General features: G+C 51.2%; 1 protein-coding gene across 1 annotated transcript in view; it reads left to right on the forward strand.

Moving 5' to 3' along the window:
• CATSPERD (catsper channel auxiliary subunit delta) overlaps positions 1–14,973 on the forward strand; it is a 59,674-nt gene that overhangs the window by 41,967 nt on the left and 2,734 nt on the right. The window contains exons 17-20 of the mRNA XM_015122579.3: positions 2,480–2,532; positions 4,191–4,265; positions 6,734–6,862; positions 9,877–10,054. Coding sequence (XP_014978065.3) covers positions 2,480–2,532; positions 4,191–4,265; positions 6,734–6,862; positions 9,877–10,054 — 435 coding nt within the window. The remainder of the gene's footprint in view (positions 1–2,479; positions 2,533–4,190; positions 4,266–6,733; positions 6,863–9,876; positions 10,055–14,973) is intronic.

Below are 14,973 nucleotides of genomic sequence, written 5' to 3' on the forward strand. Positions count from 1 at the left end.
CTCAGTCTCCCAAAGTGCTGGGATTACAGGCGTGAGCCACTGCGCCTGGTGAATTTGTTTATTTTTAGTAGAGATGGAGTTTCACCCACGTTGGCCAGGCTGGTCTTGAACTCCCTTTTTTTTTTTTTTTTTTTTTTTTGACATGGAGTCTTGCTCTGTCGCCCAGACTAGAGTACAGTGGCACAATCTCGGCTCACTATAACCTCCATCTCCCAGATTCAAGCAATTCTCCTAACTTCACCCTGCCGAGTAGCGGGGAGGTTTTTGTTATATTTTTAGTAGAAATGGGGTTTCACCATAGTAGCCAGGCTGGTCTTGAACTCTTGACCTCAGGTGATGTGCCCGTCTTGGCCTCCGAGCCACCACGCCCAGCTAATTTTTGTATTTTTAGAAGAAACTGGGTTTCACCATGTTAGCCAGGCTGGTCTCGAACTCCTAATCTTAAGTGATCTGCCCGCCTTGGCCTCTCAAATTGCTGGGATGACAGGCATGAGCCACTGTGCCCAACCTGGTCTTGAACTCTTGGTCTTGTGATCCTCCTGCCTCAGCCTCCCAAAGTGCTGGGATTACAGGTCTGAACTCCTACACCTGACCAGTTGTTTTTTTTTTTTTTTTTTTAATGAATCTTGCATTCTGTTCTAAGGTAAATCCATGTTTGTCTTGCTTTTTGGTTTGCTTTATTTATTTATTTATTTCTGAGACAGAGTTTCACTCTTGTTGCCCAGGCTGGAGTGCAGTGGCATGATCTCGGCTCACTGTAACCTCCACCTCCTGGGTTCAAGCAATTCTGCTTCAGCCTCCCAAGTAGCTGGGATTACAGGAAAGCCCCACCACGCCTGGCTAATTTTTTGTATTTTTAATAGAGCTGGGATTTCACCACATTGGCCAGGCTGGTCTTGAACTCCTGACCTCAGGCAATTTGCCCACCTTGGCCTCCCAAAGTGCTGGGATTACAGGTGTGAGCCACAGCGCCTGGCTGTTTTTTATTTTTAGATACAGGGTCTCACTCTGTCTCCCAGGCTGAAGCACAGTAGCACAATCAAGGCTTACTGCAGCCTCAACCTTCTGGGCTCAAGCGATGTTCCTGCCGCAGCCTCCCAAGTAGCTGGGATTACAGGCGTGCACCACCATGCCCGGCTAAGTTTTATTTTTCATAGAGACAAGGTGTCACTATGTTGCCCAGACTGGTCTCTAACTCCTGGCCTCAAGCAATCCTACTGCCTCAGCCTCTCAAAGTGCTGGGATTACAGGCGTGAGCCACTGCGCCTGGCCCGTGTTTGTCTTAATACAAAACAGCTTTCAAATACCAGAAGTCCTTTGGTCCTGTGGCTTTTAGACTCCATTGTATAACTCTGAGGGTGCCATGCAGCACTGCAGTTTGAGAAGCATGTCCCTAAGGCTGTAAAGTAACCCCCAATCGCTCTTTCTATCTTCTTTCTCCTTTTTGTTTATTCATTCCAGGCCATTGATTCATTCATTCATTCATTCATTCATTCATTCATTCATACATGCATGCATGCATTTTTTTTTTCCCCATGCTCTCTGTGTACCAAGGATTGTGCTGGGCTCATAAATTAGTTCTGGGCCTGGCACAGTGGCTCACATCTGTATTCCTAGCACTCTGGGAGGCCCAGGCAGGTGGATCACCTGAGGTCAAGAGTTGGAGACCAGCCTGGCCAACATGATGAAACCCCGTCTCTACTAAAAATACAACAATTAGCCGGGCATGGTGGCAGGCACCTGTAATCCCAGCTACTTGGGAAGCTGAGGCAGGAGAATCCCTTGAATGCAGGGGGAGGATGTTGCAGTGAGCTGAGATTGGGCCACTGCACTCCAGCCTGGGTGACAGAGCAAAAACTCCGTCTCAAAAAAAAAAAACAATTAATTAAAAGAAAAAGTTGGCCAGGCTCAGTGGCTCATACCTGTAAAACCAGCACACTGGGAGGCCGAGACGGGGAGATCATGAGGTCAGGAGATCGAGACCATTCTGGCTAACACGGTGAAACCCCGTCTCTACTAAAAAAAAATTTAAAAAATAGCCGGGTGTGGTGGTGGGCACCTGTAGTCCCAGATGCTTGGGAGGCTGAGGCAAGAGAATGGCACGAACCCAGGAGGCGGAGCTTGCAGTGAGCTGAGATCGCACCACTGTACTCCAGCCTGGGCGACAGAGTGAGACTCTGTCTCAAAAAAAATAAAAATAAAAGAAGAAAAAGAAAAAGTTAATTCTGTTCTCTGTGAAGCCACTAACAGCTCGTCAGGTGACACCGGGAGTTTAGTTAGCCCTACCCCAGGCTCTCAGAGCTTAAGCTCTGCGGGGCCAGCTGCAGTTACAGTGCATCCCAGGCATCCAAGGACACGCTATTGGAATCCAGGCCACATGGTTTCCAAACCGTTTCCATGGGAGTGTGTCCCTGTATAGGATTCACTGCGTCTGGGTGACCCTCACTGACCTGGGTCCACATTTCTGTCTCCTCTGCAGTCGACACTGATTTCAGTTGGCTGTGATCTGGATAAAAAGATCGTCATCCAGAAGTAAGTATGCTGAGGCCAGGTGCCGTGTCTCACGGCTGTGATCCCAGCACTTTGGGAGGCCAAGGTGGGCAGATCACTTGAGGTCAGGAGTTCAAGACCAGCCTGGCCAACATGGCGAAACCCCGTCTCTACTGAAAAAAAAAAAAATTATGCGTGGTGGCAGGCCTGCAATCTCACCTACTTGGGAGGCTGAGGCTGGAGGATCACTTGAACCTGGGAGGTGGAGGCTGCAGTGAGCTGAGATTGAGCCACTGCGCTCTGCACTCCAGCCTGGGTAACACAGTAAGACTCTTGTCTCGAAAAACAAACAAACAAACAAACAAACAAACAAAAGAAGTAAGTATGTTGCTATTGGAGTGGAGTGGGGAGAGGGGAGGAGGGGAGTTGTTGGGGCACCATTACCACATGGTAACAATTGCTGAGGTGGATGACTTTCGATTATTCTGTTTAGTTTTGTATGTATTTACTATTTCCATAATAAAAAGTTAAATGATTCACCCTAATAGGTTAACTTTGTTTCCAGCACATTGGACTCCCCTCTTTCACCTGTTGGTGATATCCACTTTTTTTGTTTTTTTTTTTTTGAGACCAAGTCTCGCCCTGTCGCCCAGGCTGGAGTACAGTGGCACGATCTCAGCTCACTGCAACCTCTGCCTCCCAGGTTCAAGCGATTCTCCTGCTCAGCCTCCCTAGTAGCTGGGATTACAGGCAGCCGTTATCATACCTGGCTAATTTTTGTATTTTTAGTAGAAACGGGGTTTCACCATGTTGGCCAGGCTGGTCTCAAAGTCCTGACCTCAAGGGATTTGCCCGCCTCAGCCTCCCAAAGTGCTGGGATTACAGGCATGAGCCACCGCGCCTGGCCTAACACAATTTTTAAAATAAATTTTTTAAAAAGCCAGACCACTATCCTGGCTAACATGGTGAAACCCCATCTCTACTAAAAATACAAAAAACTAGCCGGGCGTGGTGGCGGGCGCCTGTAGTCTCAGCTACTTGGGAGGCTGAGGCGGGAGAATGGCGTGAACCCGGGAGGCGGAGCTTGCAGCGAGCCTGGGAGACACAGCGAGACTCCGTCTCAAAAAAAAAAAAAAAAAAGCCAGACCAGCTACACCTCTAATGGCAAAGTGCAGAGCCATTTCCTGCCATGCCCCTCCCAGAGTTGGGGGTCTCTCGTTTTTTGTTTGTTTGTTTTCCATATCTGCTCATTTGGCAACTGCTCATGCATTGGACAGAAAGGTGTGCCCTCCCTTTTTAATTTATTTTATTATTTTGTTTTTATTTTTATCAATTTATTTTTGAGACAGAGTCTTGCTCTGTCACCCAGGCTGGAAGTTCAGTGGCGCGATCTCAGCTCACTGCAACCTCCACCGCCCAGGTTCAAGTGATTCTCCTGCCTCAGCCTTCCAAGAAGCTGCGATGAGAGGCACATGATGCCATGCCTGGCTAACTTTTTGTATTTTTTTAATAGAGACAGGGTTTCTCCATATTGGCCAGGCTGGTCTCAAAACTCCTAACCTCAGGTGATCCGCCTGCCTCAGCATCCCAAAGTGCTGGGCCTGAGCCACCACGCCCAGCCTCTCCCTTTCTGTCCCATCCATAATGATCTGGTTCCTTGTGAGGTCACACACTTGCTCAATGTCGTCTTTTGCTTGCAGCACAGTTTCTGCCTGTTCCAAGGGCGTCCTGGATGCCTTGGCCCTGCAAGACAATTATAGCTTCATCATCGAAAAGTAAGCCAGTGTCCCCCGCCGCCGCAACACCTGAAAACCCAAGGCAACAATCAGGCCTGCAAAAGCCAAGAGCAAATTAGGAATTTTATTTATTCATTCATTCATTCATTCATTCATTCATTCATTCATTTATTTTAAGAGATAGGGTCTGGCCCTGTGGCCCAGGCTGGAGTGCCAGCGGGGTGATGATAGCTCACTGCAGCCTCGACCTCCTGGGCTCAACCCATCCTCTTGCCTCAGCTGGCTGGTCCCACATGCTGTCCTGCTCAGTGAGTGTGTGCTGCCACGCCGATACGCGAGTCTGGGCCTTAGTCAATTTGTGCTGCTTTGAAAGACTACCCCAGGCTGGGTGATTTATAAAGAAAAGAGTTATGGCCAGGTGCGGTGGCTCACACCTGTAATTCCAGCACTCTGGGAGGCCGAGACGGGCAGATCCCTTGAGCTCAGGAGTTCGAGACCAGCCTGGCCAACATGGCAAAACCTCATCTCTACTAAAAATACAAAAATTAGCCAGGCATGGTGGTGGGCGCCTGTAATGCCAGCTACTCGGGAGGCTGAGGCAGGAGAGTTGCTTGAAACCGGGAGGCAGAGGTTGCAGTGAGCAGAGATCGCACCACTGCACTCCAGCCTGGGCGACAGAGGGAGACTCTGTCTCATAAAAAAAAAAAAAAAAAAAAAAAAAAGGAGGGGGGCAGTGGGGAGGAGGCTAGGTGCAGTGGCTCACACCTGTAATCCCAGCATTTTGGGAGGCTGAGGCAGGAGAATTGCTTGAGGCCAGGAGTTTGAGACCAGCCTGGGCAACCTAGAGAAAAAAAAAAAAAAAAAAAAGAGTGGGGGGATGGTGGGAGAAGGTGCCAGGTTCTTAAACAACCAGTTATCATGGAAGCTGAGATGGAAAATCCACTCAGTACCATGAAGATGGCTCTAAGCCATTCATAGCCCTGCCCTTGTGGTCTAAACACCTCTGACTAGGCGCCCCCTCCAACATTGGGGATCCAGTTTGAGCAGGAGCTTTTGGAAGTGACAAATATTCGATCATATCAAGGCCCCTCATTGCACCCAGCATGGGGGAGCTCCTTACCACGCGAGTGCACACTTCTGTGTGATTTGTAACACCTGACCCCTCAAATGCAAGTCAAAAGTCAGTTACCCATTTAGAGCTGAGGCCTAAACTGGTGCTTCTGGGCTGCTAAGGGGCAGTGACTTTGGAACCTGCAGAGGACACAGAGGGGCGTGTCATCTTAGTCTATGTGGGCTGCATTGCAAAATACTTTAAACTGGGTGATTTGTTAGTTGGTGCAAAGGTAATTACAGTTTTGGCCGGGCGCGGTGGCTCATGCCTGTAATCCTAGCACTTTGGGAGGCTGAGAGGGGCAGATCACTTGAGGTCAGGAGTTTGAGAGCAGTCTGGCCAACGTGGTGAAACCCCATCTCTACTAAAAATACAAAAATTAGGCAGGTGTAGTGGCACATGCCTGTAGTCGCAGCTACTCGGGAGGCTGAGGTGGGAGAATTGCTTCAACTCGGGAGGCGGAGGTTTCAGTGAGCCGAGATCACGCCACTGTCCTCCAGCCTGGGCAACAGAGTGAGACTCCGTCTCACAAAAAAAAAAAAAAAGTAATTACGTTTTTTGCTGTTGAAAGTAATGGCAAACACTGGCTAGGTGCAGTGGCTCACACCTGTAATCCCTGCACTTTGGGAGACTGAGGCAGGTGGATCACCTGAAGTCAGGAGTTCAAGACCAGCCTGGCCAACATGATGAAACTCCGTCTCTACTAAAAATACAAAAAATTAGCCGGGCATGGAGGCAGGCACCTGTAATCCCAGCTTCTCAGGAGGCTGAGACAGGAGAATCGCTTAAACCCGGGAGGCAGAGGTTGCAGTGAGCTGAGATCATGCCACTGTGCTCCAGCCTGAGCAACAAGAATGAAACTCCATCTCAAAAAAAAAAAAGAAAAAAAAAAAAAAAAGAAAAAAACCTCGATTACTTTTGCACTGATCTAATTTAAGAAGCAGAAATTTTGCTGGGCTTGGTGGCTTACACTTGTAATCCCAGCACTTTGGGAGGCTGAGGTGAGAGAATCACTTGAGGCCAGGGGTTTGAGACCGGCCTGGGCAACACAGCAAGACCTCATCTATACAAAAATTTAAAATATTAACCATGTGCGGTGGCGTGTGCCTGTAATCCCAGCCATTCGGGAGGCTGAGGTGGGAGGACTGCTTGGGCCCAGAAGGTGGAGGCTGCAGTGAGTCATGATTGCGTTACTGTGCTCCAGCCAAAAAATTAACTAGAATGGGAAGTTTCAGCATCTTCTGGTCCATGGCTCTCATTCGCCCACCTCAGATGCCCCCTCCACCCACTCTCATGGACGATCCCCATTTGCATACAAGAAACTGCGGCTGTGAAGGGTTCGCAGACTGGGCAAGAACTCACAGATTCCCCATCTCTGCTTCTTGGTGTCTTGAAGGGAATTCTACGACCCCGGCTTCCAGGGGCGGCAGTCCTCCAAGGACCTGCACGTGTTTTACTCCTACCAGCAGCTGGGCTGTCCTCTCCTCGTCTACTATGATACCCCATGGAAGCCCGTGGTAGAGCTGTAAGACCCCAGGGGGGTGCTGCAGGGTGGTGACGGTGGCAGGGCCTCATGCTCCCTGGCCCTGGGGTATCAGCCTGGCCCTCAGGTACCAGCCTGGCCCTCCAGGCTCCCCTCTATCCCTCAAAATGATTGATGGTGGTCACTGTTTCCCACCGTTCTCCTGCCCCAACCCCACTGGCCCCCAGGGCCCTCTCCTTGGAACACCTTTTCTTTTTTTGAGACAGGGTCTTGCTCTGTTGCCTAGGCTGGAGTGCAGTGGCATGATCTCAGCTCACTGCAGCCTCTGTCCCCTGGGCTCAAGCGATCCTCCCACCTCAGCCTCCCGGGTAGCTGGGACCACAGGTGCCCACCACCACACCCAGCTAATTAGCAGAGATGGAGTTTCACCATCACCATGTTGATCAGGCTGGTCTTGAACTCCTGACCTCAGATGATCTGCCCGCCTTGGCCTCCCAAAGTGTTGGGATTACAGGCGTGAGCCACTGCGCCCGGCCGATGGTCTTTTCTTTATGCCTATGCACTCCTGCTGTCTTCCTGTTCTTTTTTTTTTTTTTCTGCTCTGTCACCCAGGCTAGAGTGCAATGGCATGATCTCGGCTTACTGCAACCTCCGCCTCCTGGGTTTAAGTGATTATCCTGCCTCAGCCTCCCAAGTAGCTGGGATGACAGGCGCATGCCACCACGACTGGCTAATTTTTGTGTTTTTAGTAGAGACAGGGTTTCACCATGTTGGTCAGGCTGGTCTCGAATCCCTGACCTTGTGATCCACCTGCCTTGGCTTCCCAAAGTGCTGGGATTACAGGCGTGAGCCACTGCGCCCGGCCATCTTCCTGTTCTTATAAGGACACCAGTCGTATCAGATCAGGGTCCACCCTACACCCTATGACCTCATATAGCTTTTCTTTTTCTCCTTTTCTTTTCTTCCTTCCTTCCCTCTTTTCTCCCTCCCTTCCTTCCTTCCTTCCTTCCCTCTTTTTTCCCTCCCTCCTTTCCTTCCTTCCCTCTTTCCTCTCTTCTTTCCTTCCTTTTCTCTCTCTCTCCTCTCTTTCTTTCTCTCTCTCTCTCTTTCCTTTTTTCTTTTTTTTTTGTGTTGAGGTCCTGCTCTGTTGCCCAGGCTGGAGTGCAGTGGCATGAACGCAGTTCACTGCAGCCTCAACCTCCCAGGCTCAAGCGGTCCTCCTGCCTCAGCCTCCCAAGTAGCAGGGACTGCAGGCACACACCGCCATGCCCGGTTAATTTTTTAATGTTTTTTAGAGAGGGGGGGTCTCCCTGTGTTGCCCAGGCTGGTCTAAAACTCCTGGGCTCTGGAGATCCTCCTGCCTTGGCCTCCCAAAGCACTGAGATTACAGGTAAGAGCCACCACACCCAACCTGTTCCTCTTCTTCTGAGGACCCAGTGCTATCAGATCATCCTCTACCTTATCACCTCACATAACCTTCATTACCGTTCCAAAGGCCCCCATCTCCAAATATAATCACATGGGTGGGGGTTGTGGCTCCCATATAGGAATTTGGGAGGAGCACAGCTCAGTCCATAACACTCCCATTGCCCCATCCGTGGGTCCTGCTGTCTTCATCTTTTTTTTTTTTTTTTTTTTTTTTTGAGACGGAGTCTTGCTCTGTGGCCCACGCTAGAGTGCAATGGCACAATCTCGGCTCACTGCAAGCTCCGCCTCTCGGGTTCACGCCATTCTCCTGCCTCAGCCTCCCGAGTAGCTGGGACTACAGGTGCCCGACACCACGCCCAGTTAAGTTTTTGTATTTTTAGTAGAGACGAGGTTTCACCGTGTTAGCCAGGATGGTCGCAATCTCCTGACCTCGTGATCCACCCTCCTCGGCCTCCCAAAGTGCTGGGATTACAGGTGTGAGCCACCGCGCCCGGCCTTTTTTTTTTTTTTTTGAGGGGGAGTCTCACTCTGTCGCCCAGGCTGTAGTGTAGTGGCGTGATTTTGACTCACTGCAGCCTCCGTCTCCCAGGTTCAAGTGATTCTCATGCCTCAGCCCCTGGGTAGCTGGGATAACAGGTGCCTGCCACCACACCCAGCTAATTTTTGTATTTTTGGTAGAGATGGGGTTTCACTGTGTTGGTCAGGCTGGTCTCAAACTCCTGACCTTGGGTGATCTACCCACCTTGGCCTCCCAGAGTGCTGGGATTACAGGCATGAGCCACCGCGCCCGGCCCTGTCTTCCTTCATCTTATTCTCCCTGCCCACTCCTGCTGGGTATAATGTCTGCATTTACCTGGTCATGTGGGTGGCTCTGCCCCTACCTGGGGGTGATAACTACAGCCAACTTGACGCTGCTGTAACCTCACACCAGTACTGCCCAGTAGAACATTTTGCCATGGAAATGCTCCACAATTTTTTCCTTCCAATCCGGCAGCCATGAACTATATGTGGCTACCGAGTACTCGACATGTGGTCAGCGTGCCCAAGAACTAGATTGAAGATTGTGTGAATGTATGTATTTTTTGAGACAGAGTCTTGCTCTGCCGCCCAGGCTGGAGTGCAGTGGCGCGATCTCGGCTCACTGCAACCTCCACCTCCTTGGCTCAAGCGATTCTCCTGCGTCAGCCTCCCGAGTATCTGGGATTATAGGCGCGCACCACTGTGCCAGGCTAATTTTTGTATTTTCAGTAGAGACGGGGTTTTGCCATGTTGCCCAGGCTGGTCTTGAACTCTTGAGCTCAGGGGATCCGCCTGCCTTGGCCTCCCAAAGTGCTGGGATTACAGGCGTGAGCCGCCGCGTCTGGCCCCCAAGCAGACTTTTCTTTCCTCCCTGTTATCAATACTCAGTGCTGGCTGCTACCCATCTCCCCATCCACCCAGCTCTGTCTCCTGGCCTCCCTGCAGCCTACACATGACATCCTCACCTGGGCGCGGCAGGCATCCTTCGCTTTGCTCTCTGTCACCTCCCACCCCCCAAGCGGTTTTGCAGCCGTCCAGGTGGCTGTGGCCCAGGTCTTTCTGGGTTGTCCTTGCTCCCCGCACAGCCCTGCCCCGTGCCTGTGTCCTAGGTGGAAAAAAGACCGTTTCCAGGAGGTCGTCGATGCCGAGTATGTGTTACTGGAGGTGAACGGGCAGTTTTCGTACTCCTATTCCCTGACGGCCAAGTCGGCAATGTGCACCTCCCAGCCGCAGAACTGGACCACCATGATAAAGGAATCTGGGGGGCCTTTCTTCTGGAACAGAGAGGTAACAGGACCCTAGGATTGTTTCCAGAAGAATCAGCAGGCCACCAAGGGGTGGGAGAGTGTGTGAGGACACCGTGCAGCCATGGAACTGACTATGGAATGAAAGACTCGGCCGGGCGCGGTGACTTACGCCTGTAGTTCCAGCACTCTGGGAGGCCGAGGCGGGTGGATCACGAGGTCAGGAGTTTGAGACCAGCGTGGCCATCATGGCCAAACCCCGTCTCTACTAAAAATGCAAAAGTCAGCCAGGCATAGTGGCGCACACCTGTACTCTCAGCTACTCAGGAGACTGAGGCAGGAGAATCGCTTGAGCCCGGGAGGCAGAGAGTGCAGTGAGCAGAGATCATGACTGCAAAAGACTCGAAGGTCCCTTAGGGGATCTAGCGGGAACTCCAGTTCCTTTTAGGGGTGTACAAGGCCTTTGAGGATTTAAGGAACTGCCCAAAAGACGGGAAATGCAGGCACCAAGGTGTTCGGGGACTTTGCTGATGATGAGAAATGCCTGGGACCATCCCAATGGTTGCTACTGCGGGATGGATGGAATTCCCAGGCTGTCCTACTCAGTGTACATCTGTTTTATTTTTCTTTCTTTTTTTTTTTTTTTTCGAGATGGAGTCTCGCTCTGTCGCCCAGGCTGGAGTGCAGTGGCCGGATCCCAGCTCACTGCAAGCTCTGCCTCCTGGGTTTACACTATTCTCCTGCCTCAGCCTCCCGAGTAGCTGGGACTACAGGCGCCCGCCACCTCACCTGTCTAGTTTTTTGTATTTTTTTTTTTTTTTGAGACGGAGTCTCGCTGTGTCGCCCAGGCTGGAGTACAGTGGCCGGATCTCAGCTCACCGCAAGCCCCACCTCCCAGGTTTACGCCATTCTCCTGCCTCAACCTCCCGAGTAGCTGGGACTACAGGCGCCCGCCACCTCGCCCGGCTAGTTTTTTGTATTTTTTAGTAGAGACGGGGTTTCACCGTGTTAGCCAGGATGGTCTCGATCTCCTGACCTCGTGATCCGCCCGTCTCGGCCTCCCAAAGTGCTGGGATTACAGGCTTGAGCCACCACGCCCGGCCTAGTTTTTTGTATTTTTTAGTAGAGATGGGGTTTCACCGTGTTAGCCAGGATGGTCTTGATCTCCTGACCTCATGATCCGCCTGCCTCAGCCTCCCAAAGTGCTGGGATTACAGGCTTGAGCCACCGCGCCCAGCCTTATTTTTATTTCTTTTTTTTTTTTTTTTTTTTGAGATGGAGTCTGACTCTGTTGCCCAGGCTGGAGTGCAGTGGCTGGATCTCAGCTCACTGCAAGCTCTGCCTCCTGGGTTTATGCCATTCTCCTGCCTCAGCCTCCCGAGTAGCTGGGACTACAGGCGCCCGCCACCTTGCCCAGCTAGTTTTTTTGTATTTTTTAGTAGAGACGGGGTTTCACCGTGTTCGCCAGGATGATCTCGATCTCCTGACCTCGTGATCCGCCCGTCTCGGCCTCCCAAAGTGCTGGGATTACAGGCTTGAGCCACCGTGCCCGGCCTTATTTTTATTTCTTTTAGGCAGGGTCTCGCTCTGTCACCCAGGCTGGAGTGCAGTGGCACAATCTCAGCTCACTGAAGACTCAAGGCTCAAGTGATCCTCCCACCTCAGTCTCCCAATTAGCTGGGACTACAGGTGTGCGCCACCATGCCTGGCTAATTTTTGTATCTTTTTTTTTTTGTAGAGACAGGGTTTCAGTATGTTACACAGGCTGGCTTTGAACTCCTGGGCTCAAGCGATCCTCCCACCTCAGCTCCCCAGTGCGCTGGATTATAGGCCTGAGCCACCACACTCGGCCTCAGTGTGTCTTTTTTTTTTTTTGAGACGGAGTCTCGCGCTGTTGTCCAGGCTGTAGTGCAGTGGCGCAATCTTGGCTCACTGCAAGCTCCACCTCCCGGGTTCATGCCATTCTCCTGCCTTAGCCTCCTGAGTAGCTGGGACTACAGGCGCCCGCCACCACGCTTGCCTAATTTTTTTGTATTTTTAGTAGAGATGGGGTTTCACCATGTTAGCCAGGATGGCCTCAATCTCCTGTCCTGACTTCGTGATCTGCCCACCTTGGCCTCCCAAAGTGCTGGGATTACAGGTGTGAGCCACCGCGCCCGGCCCCTCTCAGTGTGTATTTCTATAATGCGAGTTGGTTCATGCATGACTGACAAATGGGAGTGTGATGTCCTGTCCCCACAAGGAAGAGACTGCATCAGTCCACCTGTGTCTTCCTGCGACACGTGTTTTGTATCAGGAATGCAGCACATGCAGCAAAGCCACCAGCAGATGGTGTCATAGCTCTTTTTTTGCATTTGCCTTTTTTTTTTTTTTTTTTTTTTGAGAAGGAGCCTCACTGTGTCCCCCAGACTGTAGTGCAGTGGCGCAATCTCAGCTCGCTGCAACCTCCACCTCCCGGGTCCAAGCAATTCTCCTGCCTCAGCCTCCTGTGTAGCTGGACTTGCAAGCACCTGCCACCACGCCTGGCTAGTTTTTGTATTTTTAGTAGAGATGGGGTTTTGCCACGTTGGCCAGGCTGGTCTCGAACTCCTGACCTCGTGATCTGCCCTCCTCTGCCTCCCAAAGTGCTGGGATTATAAGCATGAGCCACCGCGCCCGGCTGGCTCTGTTGGTATTTCTTTTTTTTTTTTTTTTTTTGAGACGGAGTCTCGCTCTGTCGCCCAGGCTGGAGTGCAGTGGCCGGATCTCAGCTCACTGCAAGCTCCGCCTCCCGGGTTTACGCCATTCTCCTGCCTCAGCCTCCCGAGTAGCTGGGACTACAGGCGCCCGCCACCTCGCCCGGCTATTTTTTTGTATTTTTTAGTAGAGATGGGGTTTCACCATGTTAGCCAGGATGGTCTCGATCTCCTGACCTTGCGATCCGCCCGTCTCGGCCTCCCAAAGTGCTGGGATTACAGGCTTGAGCCACCGTGCCCGGCCTCTGTTGGTATTTCTATATGCATTCTTCGTATGGGCTGTCTCATTGCAAATTGCATGAGTGCATTTAAGAGATGGCCCCATCACTATTTTTTTTTTTTTTTCCATCAGCTGTGGTGAGTGGGTGCTTTTATAGAACACGAAGTTTTTCTGGCCAGGTGCAGTAGCTCACACCTATAATCCCAGCACTTTGGGAGGCCGAGGTGGGCAGATCACTTGAGCACAGGAGTTCAAGACCAGCTTAACATGGCAAAACCCTGTCTCTACTAAAAATACAAAAATTACCTGGGCATAGTGGTGCACACCTGTAATCCCAGCTACTGCGGAGCTTGAGGTGGGAGAATCGCTTGAACCCGGGAGGTGAAGGTTGCAGTGAGCCAAAACTGCACCATTGCACTCCAACCTGGGTAACAGAGCGAGGCTGTTTCTCAACAAATAAGTAAATAAACAAACAAACAAATAAAGAGTGGCCAGGCACTGTGGCTCACGCCCGTAATCCCAGCATTTTGGAAGGCTGAGGCGGGTGGATCACTTGAGGTCAGGAGTTAGAGCTCAGCCTGGCCAACATGGTGAAAACCCGTCTCTATGAAAAATACAAAAATTAGCTGGGTGTGGTGGCTCACACCTGTAATCCCAGCACTTTGGGCGGATCACGAGGTCAGGAGATCGAGACCATCCTGGCTAACACAGTGAAATCCTGTCTCTACTGAAAATACAAAAAAATTAGCCGGGCGTGGTGGTGGGCGCTTGTAGTCCCAGCTACTTGGGAGGCTGAGGCAGGAGAGTGGTGTGAACCCGAGAGGCGGAGCTTGCAGTGAGCCGAGATCACACCACTGCACTCCAGCCTGGGCAACAGAGCGAGACTCCTTCTCAAAAAAAAAAAAAAAAAAATTAGCAGGCCGTGGTGCCACCCGCCTGTAGTCCCAGCTACTTGGAAGGCTGAGGCAGGAGAATTGCTTGAACCTGGGAGGTAGAGGTTGCAGTGAGCCCAGATCATGCCACTGCACTCCACTGTCTGGGGGACAGCGGAAGACAATGTCCCAAAATAAAAAAGTCATTGGCAGCACCTGACTCTCACCCAGGCTGAGTTATTAAGCCTGCAGCCTCCACAGCCCAGGACGGCCCGAAAGGAGGCATGGGGCAGACTGCCACGGTTACTACTTGAGATGCTCACTACAAAAGTTACTACTGTTACTACTTGAGACCGTCATTACAAGACTGAATGAAGGGGGAATGAATAAGGGAGAACGAACATAGAAATGAAAATTTAAGACAAAAGAAGCTGTTTTAAGGAAGAGGCATGGGGAAGAAGAGAGCTCCCTGCTTCTAGTGAGCAAAGGCAGTCAGCCCCCCAAGCTTCCATAGCCCTTCCTATTTATTGGGTAGAAAGAGCAAAGAGGAGCCGGGTACGGTGGCTCACACCTGTAATCCCAGCACTTGGGGAGGCCGAGGCGGGCGGATCACAAGGTCAGGAGATCGAGATCATCCTGGCTAACACGGTGAAACCCCGTCTCCACTAAAAATACAAAAAAAAATTAGCCGGGCGTGGTGGCGGGCGCCTGTAGTCCCAGCTACTCGGGAGGCTGAGGCAGGAGAATGGCGTGAACCCGGGAGGGGGAGCTTGCAGTGAGCCGAGATCGCGCCACTGTACTCCAGCCTGGGCGACAGAGGGAGACTCCATCTCAAAACAAAACAAAACAAACAAAACAAAGAGCAGGGAGGAGGAGGTAACGATTGGTCAGCTGCTTAGCTGATCACAGGTTCATATTATTACTACCAGGCTTCAGATGTACCTAATCACAAGAAACACTTGTGCCTGGATCGTGACTGCCCTCAGCATCCCTTCCAGGCGGCAGACGCAGTTTGTCAGTTTGCCAACATTCTGCTTTTATGAGAACAGTGTGCTATTTACTCATATAGCTTCCAGTGGTATACTGAGATGATCATGACCCTCAATCTTTTGGCCTCCAACAGAGGCAGGTGAGA

The sequence above is a fragment of the Macaca mulatta genome, chromosome 19 (assembly GCF_049350105.2).
Source record: "Macaca mulatta isolate MMU2019108-1 chromosome 19, T2T-MMU8v2.0, whole genome shotgun sequence".
Lineage (NCBI taxonomy): Eukaryota > Metazoa > Chordata > Mammalia > Primates > Cercopithecidae > Macaca > Macaca mulatta.